This window comes from Heteronotia binoei, chromosome 4 (genome assembly GCF_032191835.1).
Source record: "Heteronotia binoei isolate CCM8104 ecotype False Entrance Well chromosome 4, APGP_CSIRO_Hbin_v1, whole genome shotgun sequence".
NCBI classification, from domain to species: Eukaryota; Metazoa; Chordata; class Lepidosauria; order Squamata; family Gekkonidae; genus Heteronotia; species Heteronotia binoei.
In genome coordinates, this window is record NC_083226.1 from 152,915,048 (window position 1) to 152,931,145 (window position 16,098).

General features: G+C 42.1%; 1 protein-coding gene and 1 long non-coding RNA gene across 2 annotated transcripts in view; both read right to left on the reverse strand.

Moving 5' to 3' along the window:
- LOC132569709 (uncharacterized) overlaps positions 1-16,098 on the reverse strand; it is a 405,436-nt gene that overhangs the window by 103,795 nt on the left and 285,543 nt on the right. The window lies entirely within an intron of this gene.
- The window catches only part of GHR (growth hormone receptor), a 208,888-nt gene that overhangs the window by 99,997 nt on the left and 92,793 nt on the right, over positions 1-16,098 (reverse strand). Inside the window, exon 2 of the mRNA XM_060236040.1 lies at positions 9,397-9,483. Coding sequence (XP_060092023.1) covers positions 9,397-9,466 — 70 coding nt within the window. The 5' untranslated portion in view covers positions 9,467-9,483. The remainder of the gene's footprint in view (positions 1-9,396; positions 9,484-16,098) is intronic.

Below are 16,098 nucleotides of genomic sequence, written 5' to 3' on the forward strand. Positions count from 1 at the left end.
ATTTGAAAGGACAAATTGTTAGCCGAAGTTCATTGAAAAATAAAAAAGGGGGTGAAAATTGCTAACCTATTTTAAAATTGCGACACCAGAGACAAATGGCAATGGCATACTTAGCTGAATGACTCTTCACCCAAAAGTCCCCACTGCAACTAAGTGCTTGGAGTGAAAGCCTGCAGGTTACGGACCTTGCTCATCAAACTGAATCCAGATTTGGGTACATGATGAATTATATATATATAGCAGCAGTACCAGAAAATGTCAGAGCAATTGTAATAAACTAGAGTTCTCAACTCATGGAAGAACTCATTATCTTTCTTTTTAATTGAGTCAATGATTAAAGTTGCATATTATATTAAGGTAAGGGATATAGACCAGCAGCTCCGCATGCATTAGCGCCAACATTCAATCCTTGGCATCTCCAGTTAAAGGATATCAGCTAGCAAGTGCTGAGGAAGACTTTCTGGGCTTGAAACCCTGGAGACCTACTGCTGGACAGAATATTCATCTATAGGAGCCAATGACCAGCATGCATCAGCACGGTGTAGCGGTTACAGTTCTCAGATTAGGATCCAGAAGACCTAGGTTTAAATCTCCACTCTGTCATGGAAATTTGCTGGGCCAGTTGGAGGAAAGGCAGCAGAGTATAGAGGTACCCTGATCTCATCAGATCTCAGATGCTAAGCAGAGCCGGTACTTGGAAGGAAAGACACCAAGGAAGCCTCAGCCAAGGAAGGCAGTGGCAAACCACCTCTGCTTTTCACTTGCCTTGCTGGGCTCACCATGGGGTCAACTTGGTGGTACTTTACACACACATGTGGTCCAGTTAGTATCTTTTACCTTAACCTACCTCACAAGGTTCTTGAACACATGAAGCTGCCTTATACTGAATCAGACCACTGTGACACCAAGGTAAGTACTGTCTACTTAGACTATCAGAGACTGCAAGGTTTAGGGCTCAGGTCTTTCATATCACCTACTACATGGTCCTTTCAATGGGAGATTCTGGGGACTGAAGCTGGGACCTTCTGGATGAGAGAAGTAGATGCTCTACCACCGAGCCACGGGCCCTCCTTATTGTGAGGATAAAATGGAGGAGAAGAGTACAATGTTGTAAAGTGCTTTGGGTCCCCATTTTTTGGTGGGGAGGGAGTGGGCTATAGATGAGAATTAAATAAAGACTATATGGAAGTTTCATATATTCAACCCAGAGGACCTTTCTAATTTTCACTGTTATTTTGAAACTTTTAAAACAAACACAGTGCAAGATTCAGGGCTTTTTTTGAGTAGGAAGTCACAGGAATGCAGCTCCGGCTGGGCCTTTTTTAAAACAAAAAAGCCCTGTGTGAAACAATGGGGAGATCAATGAGGTGTGGCCTGAGTTCCTGCTGGGCTTTTTCTATGAAAAAAGCCCTGACAAGATTACTTCATGTCAAAACATTAATAAATACAATATTAACAGCACTAAGATCAATAAGTACAGTTTACTAATAAGTGCAATTTACTTGTCTCAATGAATGGATGAGAATATGGCATATACTGAAGGGGTCTTAAGGAACTCAAATGTCAAATTATTGATCTACTAATCAACTTAAGTAGCTTGTCACTAGTATCAACCTCTGTAGTAGAAGACTGGAAAATTGTAAGGTTTTGAAAAGAGGTCCAGGGAATAACAAGCTAGTTAGCCTAACATCCAGATAAGTCTGTAAAAACTGTTATTAAAGATGATGATGATGATAATAATAATAATAATAATAAGTTTTATTTAGAATTATTAAGAAGAAGGAGGAACAAAGCCGGCAGTGAGGGAGGACCTGGCAACCCTACTGGGGGACCTTGGGCCAGTCACACACTCTCAGGCTAACCTATCTCACAGAGCTGTTGTGAGGATAAAACAGAGGAGCGAGATGTAAGTCACTTTGGGTCATCATTGGAGAAAAGGACAGGATATAAATTAAGTGATTAAATAAAGTTCCCTATAGTCAGTCGTCCTAAGGGAAATCAACCCAGACTGTTCCCTGGAAGGTCAGATGCTGAAGCTGAAGCTCAAACACTTTGACCACCAAATGAGAAAGGAGCACTCCCTGGAGAAGATCCTGATGCTGGGAAAGACAGAAGGCAAAAGAAGAAGGGGACGGCAGAAGATGAGATGGCTGGACAGTGTTACTGATGTAACAAATACAAATTTGAGCAGACTTCGGAGGATTGTGAAAGACAGGAGGGCCTGGCATGTCTTTGTCCATGGGGTCACAAAGAGTCGGACTCAACTGTGCAACTGAACAACAACAACATAGTCCACCACGCCATTGCTAAAATCAAGAAAGGAAGCCCAGTATTACCGGCATGCTAAGTTCTGAGGGGGCAAAAATGCACAGCTGGGCATGACCAAGAAGGACCATTTGAACTTGAACAACTGAGTTCTGATTGTTTTGCAGGAAAATAACATTGACCTCTACAGTTAGTGCTGGCAGCTGTTACAAAGAACACTTTTTATGCCCCATGATGACTTCCAAACAAATGCTGATCTGATATAAAATGTTTGTGAAACCAGCAAGTGAAAAATTTGCACTTGAAACTTCAGCCCTAAGTAGGATATAATAATGCTCAGGTATTAAATACTATGCTAATTAATGCTAATATTTATGTTACTGTTCCATCCTATTGCATCATACACAGAAGGAGCATTTTGCATGTTAACCAAGCTCTCTTTGTTCTGAAAATTATGTTATGCAATTTCTTTCTTTTTCACCTGAGGTAAGATTAGGGTTCTCATTTGACTGCTTACAGCAGGAGAACTCCAGCCAACTGCAACCCTTGCTCCTGATGCTCAGCTTATCAACAGGTGAAAACTGGGGTCACGGGGGAGGTGATCATCCTGGAGAGAAAATTTTAAAAGAAAAATAAGGCCTCATCTACTTACAGGAAGTTCTGATCACAGAGTCCTGATGATTCCTAGAGCTACTGAGAAGTGACAAGAGTAGCTCTAGAATTTGCCAGAAACTCCGTGGCAATCTTAACATAAGAGATTCTGGCAATTGCTAGAGCTAGCCTTGTCACTTCAGGGTAGCTCTGGGAATCACCAGGAACTCTATGGTCAGAATTTCCAGTAAGTGTGGAAAGCAAGCAGTTATGCCTTTTTAACAAGGCTTTGTCATGGATTCTGAGGCTTAAATAAGGAATCTTTTGATCTGGAGCTGAATCTAGTGAGATACTCTGTACAGGCTCAGTAGGGATGCTGCTGAATTTTAACTTTGGACTCAAACTTCATTTTCCAGTGTGTAAACTGAACCTTTAAGTACTGATTTTCATGTTTTCTGTTTGGTCTTGCTTCCCTTCCCCCCTCAAATTTATGTAAGTTTAACATTTCCGGTTATTGATTATAAAGGGGCTTCAAACTGCTATAAAAGAAACCAACTGAAAACAGAACAACAAAAACAAGCAAAATGGAAGGCTCACAATGACAGTATACAAAACAATCCTCTCACAAATGGCACAGTCGCATCCCTACTGCTTAGGCATCTTACTAGCAAGGAAGCAACAAGGCAATTCAATATGGTTGCCAATTTTCTATTGTCTTCACTGACCCCCCCCCCCCAAACAGCTGCAAGATAAGAGGTTTTTTTTAATATAATGGAAGAAGAAACAGGACAAACTTTAATCATTAAGTGCCTTTTACTTTTGCTATGCTGCACCTCTGTAAGACCTTTGCAGCACTAGATAGGCAGCCAATTTTAGCTTACATTTTCAGCCTGGGCTTTTTCACATCTCAAAAGCAGGTTTTGTACACAATAGCAGCTGCCTTTTCTGCATCTCCAACCCTTCTGGTATCTTCCCTGGAATCACTCAACCAATGGTAAAAGGTCCACTAGTCCCCAAGTTCCGTGCAGGGGAAACAGTTACATATTGTTAGAGAGAGTTTCTTTGTCATCTTTCTTCCTACACCAGCAACACCTATCAGTGTTGCAATAAAACCCACAAAAAGATGCCAGAAATCATCCAATAAAACTATTAATCTAAAATGGGACTGCCAATAAAACTGATAATATGAAATGCCTGTCTACATTAAAACATTTCATAGATATCCAGGGGTAACATAAGAAAACAATGAAGACAGATTGTGATGGATAATGGATTCTAGAGATAATGGATAATAGATAAAGGTTCTATTCCAAGTCTGCATCAAACTCATCTCAGGGAAGGGACTCTACACAAATACATGGAATGGAACATGGAAGAGAAAGAAGCAGGGAAGGAAGACCCAAATTTTCTGAGTTTGTTCTTTCAATGGTATTTGGCTTATGAACTGCCCCTTTCTTCAACTCAGCTTGACTGGGCATGTTGAACCAAATTTGTGTGAACTAGAGAATTAACAACTGTAACAACTTCTATGTGGGGCTGTGTCAAGCATGGTAGAATTCCATTGGTAATTGATTGTTTTAGGGTCCTCCATAAAGCTGGCCTGTGAAATATCATGGAGGACCAAGGTCTGTTGACTCTGTTATTCTTTCCCCCTCCCCCTTCTTACTTTATTGCTTGCAAAGTAGAAGTAGAGAGAAACGAAACTAACTTGAGAAAGAGTAATCAGCACCTTCCCATACATTCCTGTTAGGGAGTGTGGCACATCTGGGGAAAGCAAGGACAGAGTCCTGATAACACCATGAGAATGTAGACATTTATGATAGTTTATGTGTGAGAGCGCATCCCTCGCCCCCACCTTTTGGAATCCTTTTGAAGTATGCCTTAAAAGTATTGTATCAATGTATCTTTAGCATCACTCTCAAGAATCTGTTACACTGAAAGTATCGGTCTATCAATAAACGTAGTTTTGTATCAAACCTGACTCATCATTGAAACCGCATGCTTGACAGGCTGCCCTTTAAGAAAACAATGATGCTCATATCCACCTCCCTCCCTCTAAGAGGCAAGATTTTCCCTCCATTTTCCCCCTCTCTGTCTGAGCTACTCTAGTAATTTGTTTTCTTCTTTCTCTAAGAACTCTGGCTGACCCACTCTGTCAAAGCATAATATTTTGGTTGTTTGCTCAGCTCAGGAATCTGAGGGAAGGATTGGGAGCCCCCTTTTACTTTAATGGCACTTGAGATGTTTTTATATTCCAAATTAACAAATATTTTATTCAACATAGAGGGAAAAAGGTCAGGTGAAATCAGAGGCTGAAAATTTCTGAGGTAACTCAATACAGATAACTCTAAGGTAAAATCAGTACATGCACAGACTTTAGTTCTTATATTTCAGGCTAATGAGAGTTTCTTAAGCTATTCAGAGTTACTTAAAATCTTTATATTGAGACGCTTTTATTCCAGTGCTTTCCCAAACACTCCAGTACACTTTCTTTGAGTATTCTCTGATTCATTTGGCTTCCAGAAGGCTGTTATACTCTTTCCAGTTCCCATATCCCTTCTCTTGAAACATCAGTACTTATATTGGATTTTTAATTGACTCTTAAGGTCTTCAAAGGCAGTTTCTAACCACACCAGTCCAGGGATCTCTGCACTCCTGAGAGCTAACTCTACGTTTGACGTGGAGGGAAATTCTCCTTTTGCTAGAAGATCTATCCCCTTTCTTTAGCCCAAATGGGAGTCTTCACCTACTTCCCAAACTTCCATGCCAAATTTTCCCCAATTCTCCTGTCCGTAGGGTAGCCAGACCCCCACTGGGGGTGGGAGAATCCCTGCTTTTGTGGAGTGCTTTTACCTGCTGCTGGCCAAATTCCACCCTCAACTGACATCACCATATATTTTGCCCAACAACTAAAGCATGAGCACTATGTGGATGATGTGATGACAGCACTTCTGTGTGACACCAATGCACTGTGTGTGCAAAAAAAATCCCAGAGAAGACCAAGGATCCCCCCGACAGCTGCCAGATAAGACTTGGCAACCGTTTCTGTCTGTGTTAGACTATTCTCAGTCAGGGCTGAATTCTGAAACTGTCAGTACTTGACTTTTCTCAGCTAGGGCTGAAATCAGATGCAACTATGTCAAGTCAGAGATCTGACTGACTCTCTCCTCAGCATGCAGCTCTCAAGTCTTTCTCTGCTCAACAGATGCTAACCGGAGCAGCCTGTCACTCAAGGCTATCTGTTTCAGAATTAACCCTTCACAGTCCTTCAGTTGTTTGTATAGCACTTCTAAACTTTTAAAAAGTTGTATAGCACTCTGTCAAAAGAACCCAGATACTTCCATTAGTTCAGAATGTGCTGCCAAGTGGTTACTAGGTGTTGTGATCACACAAAACAGATATTGCAATTGCTGCATTAGATGGTCATTTGTTTCTATGTTCCATGCAAGATGTTGGTGTTTTATGTTTAAAGCCCTTTCCAGCTTGGCTTTGTGTTTTAATCAGTTGTTTTCACCTTGGGGCCTTATATTTAAAGAATTAATTTGGGGCAGTCAGCATGTTATGCAACAAAACCATGTTTTTGTTACATGTGAATCATGAGATCAACACTTCCTTCAGCAAATTCAACTCTGCAGCATAAGAAAACAGCTGCTTTTCACTGTGAAGATTTCTAACACTCAAATCAATGTTTGTGAAGACACACTGTCCAAACACTGGTTTTTTTTTCTTTTATCATATGCTCTTTATATACTTTTTTTTTCTTGTAGGGTACTGAATTATTAGTATCATAAATGGAACTATTACAACAGAAGTTCAAACTGGATCAAATTTTATCCCAGAATCAAAACAAAACAGGATGTGTCCAGCCTTTTTCACAGAGGAGAGATCATGTTTTGAAAATGCCTAAATTTACTCATGATGTGTTGTTCCATGAGCCAGGGCACATTCCTAAGCTTCTGTTCTGCTGCCCTTCGCTTGACACGTACTGGTTTATTCTTCAAACTGGATGCATTATTTCAGCATTTTTTGGTGCTTCATGTAATCACCATTAGGGTATTGTGATTTTGGAATTCTGCAGACAGACATTACTGATGCTGTTAATATAAATAAGGAAGACATTCCTTGACATATAAGCTTCTGAAGTGCAAAATATATATATCTGCATCCATGGCAAACACACAGATGGGGTGGAATTCTAGCAGGAGCTTCTTTGCATATTAGGCCACCTCCCCTCCCCCGATGTAGCCAATCCTCCAATAGCTTACAAAAAAGAGCCGTGTAAACTCTTGGAGGATTGGCTACATCAGGGGTGTATGGCCTAATATGCAAATAAGCTCCTGCTAGAATTCCACCCCTGCACACAGCTGATTTTCAGTCTTACAGTGAAGATCCTTGTGCTATGGTAGCAGACGCAGCAGCAGCTGTCGCCAAAGCAACTTTTAAAAAATCTGCACAACCAATGAGAGCTCCAGTGGCCAATCAGAAATCCCATTGGATAAAACAACCACGTGGCCATGTCCACTTTATGAAAACATGTGGTAGGTGCCAGAAAACCTGCTCACAGGTGCCATGGTATCCACAGGTACCAAACTGGGGAACCTTGGAACACGCCATGTGCATACATTACCAGTACAACATGTGCATGAATCACAGAGGAAACTTTTAGCCTTGTTCCAAGTCACTGTGAATGTCCTCTTCCATCTCACAAGTCAATGCGTGCAATCAAATCTTGAACATTATGTAAATGGTGCAAAGAGAGTAGTGGGCAGGGCAGTTGTTGCACCATCTGCTGTGAATCATGTTCAAAATATCATATTAGTGCCACCCTTGTATAGACAGTGCATTTTCTAGAACATGGCATGTCTTCTTGCAACATCAGTAACATGCAGTTTAAGCACTGACAGAATTGGGTCTTGCATCTGATTTATTACATTATTTGTCCTGCACATCCGCCAAACTTAGCTTCTAAAGTGACTCAGAGTCAAAAACTAATATAAACAACAATTAAAATTAAATACATATGTTTGCTGGGATGCTGGATCCTGACATGATGGAAGTGAAGACTCCTAGAGTTGCCAACTCTGGCTTGGGAAATTCCTGGAGATTGGGAGGGGTGTGTGTGTCTCAGCAGAGGAAGGGAGCTCTATGATGTGATACTCTTCGGTCACAGGCAGTTTGCAGGCTTCTTTTAAGCCTGCATAGATTTAAAGGCACATGGTAGCTGTTGGGGTGGGGCTTTTCCCCACCAGCTAACTGTCTGGCAGTGGGGAGGAGCCTGCAAAACTGGGGAATCCCCCGCTGGGACCTGGGAGCTGGCAAGTCTACATTGGAAGAGCTGTTTTCCCTCCTTCTACAAGCATGCTGAAGACATGCAGAATAAAACAACATATTACAACCAACCAGAACAGATTGGCTAAATTAGCAGCCCAAACCAGAATAAAATATCCTCGAGGCACCCACAGGCTGGTAATGGGAAGGAACTGCAAATGTCACCACTTCATCTTAAAACTTCATCTTGTGGGGTTTCTCAGAGCAAAAAACTGTGGGGATTAGGTGATTCAAAAATGCAATAAATAAACAAACCATGACTGAATTCCAAATTAAATGAAATTAAAACAGATCTAAACATTAGCAAAAAAGAAAAAACATTCTGCCTGACAAGAAATACATTATCTGGAGAATTAACCAGTGCGAGATATTAGAGCAGTAAGGTATATTTGATTGACATTTGCCAGCTTGTGGATAAAATCCCACAAATACTTCCAAACTTTAAAAACCTCTACAGAAACACATTCCTACATACAATAAAAAACCTCTACAGAAACACATTCCTATAGCAGTGAGAAGACTGACCTAGAATCTATCACTGATGTCTAGTTTCTTCACATGGTACCATGTGAAAACTTCTAAAAATGTACACCTTCCAGTGTGCTTCAACAGTGATCTTTCCCAAATGGCTTTGGTAACTATTGCAGCAAAGCAGTAGGGAACAGCAGAAACATGACAAACATGGCAAACAAGAGGACCATGTCACTTTGAGTATCTCAAAGTTGCACTCTTGTAAGGAAGCTAAAGCAGAGCAAAAAAACAGCTCAAGAAGGAGATACTCAATTGCATCACTTGAAGGAAGTCAGTTCACCATCATGGAGCCACTACTGAAAAGGCCCTGCTCTTTGCTACAGATGCCTACAATACCTACGGCAAAGAAACACAAACTGGACACCTTGATGATGATCTCAAAAGGTTATGTAGGGACGGGTGATCTTTAGAGTCTGATTTAATGCTAAATCAAGCTTGCAAGAAAAGAAACAACATTTATGTAGGTCGGCTTTTGATAGCTACCATAAACAGTCATAATATACATTCCACAGTGACTCACGCTGCAATCCTACATAGAGTTACTCCAGTTTAAACCCTTTGATTTCAATGGTCTTAGATTGGAGTAAATGTGTATAGGGTTACAGTGTAAATCTCTCATGCTAAGTACATCAAATAGGGCTTAGTATCAATGCCTGAAAGGCATTTCCTTGTAATACTCACCCACACTTGCGGAAAGAGATTTGTTTGCAGACACCAGTGCCAAAGTAAACAGCAATGGCCAAAGATCCATACTTCTGGATTCCACAACTGTAAAAAGAGACAACTGCATTAGGCTCTTTATAGTAAAGTCTTTTAAACATGTAAATGTTGATTCACCTGTCTGCTAGTTTATTGGATTTCTGGATGGAGTTTGGCCAAGGTTTATGAAGGAAGCAGATTATAATAAATGTTATTGCCTTGTAAATGTCTACAATATATCAGCAGTGTAAGAGGCAGGAAATCCTAGGCTTGGAGACTGAAGATTTTTCAGGGCATATATGAGGTGGGATCCTGCCAATTTTTCTACTGCCTCTTCCAGTTCACGATTCAACACGCCTTTTGTCCATGAAGGCCTTGTGATCCCCAGCTAGGGTCGCCAGCACCATCTCAGCAAATGAGGTTGCCTGAGGAGGGTGGAGTTTGGGGAGGATTAGATGCCACTTCTGGCAAGATTTCCCAGGATTCCTTGAGGAAACAGAATGACAGTTTATTCAGCTACCCAGAGTAGGTAAGTTCACAGTCTTCACCCTCCATCAGACTCATAATCCATCAATTTAACAAAAATGGGAGTGCTTGTAAAAAACCCATTTATTTCAGTTCTTAAATCTCTCCTTTTGATGCCAACAGACCATAACATAGTTTAAATATTACTGCATTGTCATCAGTCTGTTTTCTTAACCCAATCATTTCACTGTAAAACAAATGAATAAACAGAAATATATTGCAGCTCTCTGGTTCCTCAGTGAAAAGAAAAAACATTTTTCCCTGCCCACCCCACCCCCCCACCCCCGGGTTTATCCTTTACTTCACTGACAAGCTGTGTGTGGCATAGTAGTTAGAGTGCTGGGAATGGCTAGGGAGGCCTGATTTCAAATCTTTTCAACATGTGGCATTGGGACAACTTGTTCTCCCTCAGCTGAAGTTTCCTCACAGCAGTTCTGTGAGGATAAAGCAGGAAACCTCCCAGCCAGCTGTACTGCTCTGAGCTCCAGGACGGGAAGGAGAAATTTCAATATGGTATTTAATGAGAGAAATCTTGGGACCACTTATGAAGGTGAAAAGGTGATACAATCATTTTATTTATTTGTTTGTTTGTTCATAAGAACATAAGAGAAGCCATGTTGGATCAGGCCAATGGCCCATCCAGTCCAACACTCTGTGTCACACAGTGGCCAAAAATTTACTTATATATATATATATGGCTAATAGCCACTGATGGACCTCTGCTCCATATTTTTATCTAACCCCCTCTTGAAGCTGGCTATACTTGTGGCCGCCACCACCTCCTGTGGAAGTGAATTCCACATGTTAATCACCCTTTGGGTGAAGAAGTACTTCCTTTTATCTGTTTTAACCTGTCTGCTCAGCAATTTCATCGAATGCCCACGAGTTCTTGTATTGTGAGAAAGGGAGAAAAGTACTTCTTTCTCTACTTTCTCCATCCCATGCATTATCTTGTAAACCTCTATCATGTCACCCCGCAGTCGACGTTTCTCCAAGCTAAAGAGTCCCAAGCGTTTCAACCTTTCTTCATAGGGAAAGTGCTCCAGCCCTTTAATCATTCTAGTTGCCCTTCTCTGGATTTTTTCCAATGCTATAATATCCTTTTTTGAGGTGCGGTGACCAGAATTGCACACAGTATTTTAAATGAGACCGCACCATTGATTTATTCAGGGGCATTATGATACTGGCTGATTTGTTTTCAGTTCCCTTCCTAATAATTACCAGCATGGCGTTGGCCTTTTTTATTGTAATCGCACACTGTCTTGACATTTTCAGTGAGTTATCTACCATGACCCCAAAATCTCTCTCTAGGTCAGTCTCTGCCAGTTCACACCCCATTAACTTGTATTTGTAGCTGGGATTTTTGGCCCCAATGTGCATTACTTTGCACTTGGCCACAATGAACCTCATCTGCCACGTTAACACTCACTCACCCAGCCTCAACAGATCCCTTTGGAGTTCCTCACAATCCTCTCTGGTTCTCACCACCCTGAACAATTTAGTGTCATCCACAAACTTGGCCACTTCACTGCTTACTCTCAACTCCGAATCATTTATGAACAAGTTAAAGAGCATGGGACCCAGTACTGAGCCCTGCGGCACTCCACTGCTTACTGTCCTCCATTGCGAAGACTGCCCATTTATACTCACTCTCTGCTGCCTATTAATTAGCCAGTTTTTGATCCACAACAGGACCTGTCCTTTTACTCCACGACTCTCAAGCTTACTAAGGAGCCTTTGATGAGGAACTTTATCAAAAGCTTTCTGGAAGTCAAGGTAAACAATATCTATCGGGTCTCCTTTGTCCATATGTTTGTTCACCCCCTCAAAGAAATGTAACAGGTTAGTGAGGCAAGTTCTTCCCTTACAAGAGCTTCGTTTGTTTTATGTATTTTTCTGTACCAAAGACTACCCTCCCACCCCTTTAAACTAACCCATTTGGCATTTGTTGGCACCATCTTATATTTTCCTTTTCACAATCTGGATGGTAAGGATGGACCAATGTTATAATAAAGATTTCTCTTCATCCTAATTTTCACTCTCAATATTAATCAACTATACGATACAGAAATCCATAAGTAAAGTCAACTGGAGGTTGGCATCAGAATCTATCCATTGTGCTCCTACCAATCAGATTAGGCAGCAATGTATCTATCCAAGATCACAGCCTGCACCTTATAGGATTGCAGGATGTCTTTTGCCTGCCGGCGAGGGGATTTAGAGAGCACTCCAGGGATATCTGTTGTCACTTCCAGAACTGACGTCACTGCGCCAGTGACATTGGGGAGATGCTCTATTTTTAGGGCAAAACTCAGGGGTAAAAATAGTTACAAACCAGAGTTTGCAAAGCAAGTACTCTACCAGTGGCAAGACGGCAGCCTTCGATGGGGGGATTAATGTGAACTGTGTATGACGGTCTGTATGCATAGAAAGCAAGCTGATCCACAGGCTCAAGCTGTTCATGAGCTATCTGAATGGCCAGATGAAAAATCAGCTTCCTGCTTGCCATGGGGAACCAATTCAGAAAATGTATTCCTAACACATCTGCGGATTTTCATAGGCCTCCATAACTAGGAAGGCTACTTCATTTGGGAATTGATCTCATTTGATCTTCATTTGAAAATCCTCCTGTTCTGAATTTGCTCCTCCCTTGTACAAATCAAGACTGCAATATATTTTCCTACCATTTTTCGATTTCTTTCCTCTTCACCCTTCCCCCCAACTCCATTAACTTTGTGTCATTCTTAATGTTATTTTGGTTTGGATTAAAGTTAAAGGAGAAATGGCTCAAAATGGCATCAAAGTGGTATAAAACAGCACCAACGACAGTCAAAGTGTAAAACGTTTACAGTGTCAACATACAAAAAGGGTATTTGTACACTCTTTATCAGAGTTTCTGAAATGAAAAGACTGAGTAGACAGTAGAGGGTTAACTACAGTTCCATTTGCAGTGTTCTGCCTTTTCTGCTACCCTTGCAAATATATTTATGCATTCCTCTCAAACTACTTCATGGCAAGACTTGAAACCGAAAGAAAAAAAAAGAGGGGGGAGGGAGTTTGAGTTCTGTCCTCCAATAATGAAATGCACACAGACTTCCACGCAACAGGGCTGGCTTTGAAAGCTTCCCTTCCATCATCCAATGGCAGAGAGACAGAGTCGCTGGCCAGCTGGAACAAATTAAATCCCTCCGCAAACCACCACCGTTGGAAAAGGACTCTGGCCCCACAGCCATTCCTTTCTCACAGCTGACAGCTGAGGCCAACTTGTCTAACCAATGGCAAAGGGCATGGTGCCATCTATGAAAGAATTATCCTCAATGCTGCTGCTGATGCACTTAGTCCAGATTCGCAACACAATGTTCAAAACTAAAGCCACCAGGACCTCACACAACACAGCATAACTCTTGGCCATTCTCTCAGATAGTTGTTCCAGTCACATAATGCACAGTTTCTAAAATGAGAGATACCAAGGCACAGATATCAAAGTACAGTCAAGCCCACTCTGCCAATGACTGAAAAGTTTTAAGTCAAGGCAGAGAAAAACACTGAAGCAGTCATTATCTTGACACAGGTCTAAATAGATTTCAGGAGGGCTCTTTTTATAGAAAAAGCCCAGCAGGAACTCATTTGCATATTAGGCCACACCCCTGATGCCAAGCCAGCCAGAACTGCATTCCTGTGCGTTCTTGCTCCCAAAAAAAAAAAAAAAAAGCTCTGGATTTCAGCTGTTAGTCACAACTGTGCATTTTAGAAACATATGCATATTTTTTTAAAAAAACAAGTTACACCCTTTAAAGCTATATTAAATACTGTTTGAGGATACGGGTGGGAATTATTTCACAGCTAGAATCAATGTCAGTTATAGAAAGTTATGCAATGGGTGCATGATGTGAATCTTTTAAAAGTTGCACCAAAAGCTAAAATTGCGATGCCCTCCCAGTAGAACAAGACCCATTAGCTCCAAGAGAGCTGCATTGCAGCCAAGGATACCAGACACTTTAAGCCTCAAGATGTATACAGCCATTTCACACAGGTCAGCATAGCAATTCAGAAGCACAAGGCAGGGTTTGATAGCAGAACAAACTGTTTTTCATTAATAACGGCTCAGCCATGCCCTGCTAACGGGACACAAGCGGAATTGTGTGAATAGGTAAATATATTCCGTTAGCAGCCAGTTACTAAAACGGATCTGTCTGAAACAGCAAGAATGATTAGTTAGCAAGCAGTTACTGAAACAGAATACATAGGCTGTCTGAAAAGGGCCATATTCTGTTACCGTGGACAGGGGTGACCCGACGCCCCATGGCGCCCTAGGCAGACTCGCTGCCTGGCGTCCCTCCCCGTGGCTCCATGCTCCCCCCCCCGTGCCTCCCCCCCTCCCTGCCAACACCTCCTCCCTCCCAACCCTTCCCTACACCACCTGGTTTCAACGCTGGAACCAGCTCTACTGCCACATTCCAGCTCTCTAAAGCCCCCCTCCGCTCGCCCTAGGGTTGCCAATCCCCAGGTGGGGGCAGGGGATCCCCCGGTTTGGAGGCCCTCCCCCTGCTTCAGGATCATTAGAAAGCGAGGGGAGGGGAGGGCAATATCTGCTGGGAACTCTAGTATTTCCTATGGAGATTTATTCCCATAGAAAATAATGGAGAATTGATCCACGGGGGGGGGGGGAGTCTGCTGGGTTCTCCATTATTCCCAGGAGACCACTTCCCATAGAGTATGATGGAGAATAGATCCATGGGTATCAGGGGCTCTGAGGTTATTTTTACGCAGCTTTTATACATGCTCATGTGGGTAATGTCGATTTGGTACAAAAGTTGTACCTAGGAGCAAATTGATTTAGGGCTAAATTATGTCAGGTGGGTTAATGTGTGCCCTGCTTTGGGACAATGGGTTGGCTACTGTGTGAAACAATAAACTGGACTTGATAGACCACTAATCTCATCCAGCAGGCTCTACTTATGTTCTTAGGAAGGATGCTAATAGTTACCAAGGGACTAATGCAACTGCTTATTGGTGCATCAACAGCTGGTGGCTGGACAACTTCAAGCATTCCTGGATTAAGTAGACTGTTTGGATACTCTCCAATTTGGTGCAGGGCTGGTTATTGGACCAGGAAAAGAGATGCAAACAATGCATCAAACAAACTGAATTAGGCTCTGTGTATTTGTCTTCTAACACATCTGAAATGCCAGAAAATGCACAACATTAAAGACATGTAAAACAAACTAACTAGTAGAGGCAGGTATGGAATCTGTATACACACCTGCTAGCTGAAATAGAGAAAAAAGTGTGACAGCACAAAATATTTCTTGGGGCAACATGAATGTGATAAACAGCTTTTATAGCATTTAGCAGAACCCCATGCCAAGCACTGTATACCCATTCTATATTTAGGGGTGGCAATCCCCAGGTGGGGGCAGGGGATCCCCCGGTTTGGAGGCCCTCCCCCCGCTTCAGGGTCGTCGGAAAGCGGGGGGAGGGGAGGGAAATGTCTGCTGGGAACTCTATTATTCCCTATGGAGATTTATTCCCATAGAAAATCATGGTGAATTAATCCACGGGTATCTGGGGCTCTGGGGGGGGGGGGCTGTTTTTTGGGGTAGAGGCACCAAATTTTCAGTACAGCATCTAGTGCCTCCCCCCCAAATATCAAAAAGATTGAAAGGGGGTCCAATTCTATGAGTCCCAAAAGAAGGTGCCCCTATCCATTATTTCCTATGGAAGGAAGGAATTGAAAAGGTGTGCCATCCCTTTAAATGTGATGGCCAGAACTCCCTTTGGAGTTCAATTATGCTTGTCACAGCCTTGATCTTGGCTCCACCCCTAATGTCTCCTGGCTCCACCCCCAAAGTCTCTTGGCTCCACCCCCAAAGTCCCCAGATATTTCTTGAATTGGACTTGGCAACCCTATCTATATTACAGAAGCCAGATTTTAGAATTGTTACTTTTATATTATAGAATTCAGATTGTAGAGTTGTTACTAACCCAAAATTAAAATGTGAGCACATCAAAGTAGCAGCCCCCACCTTTCTTCTTTCGCTTTACTAACAGATGCAGGGATGCCCTCTTTGAAGATAAGACCTCCTGGGACTTGTTCCCAGGCCCAGCCAGGCCTGAACCCAGGATGTGCTAGTCGCAATATAGATAAGGAACCCAGAG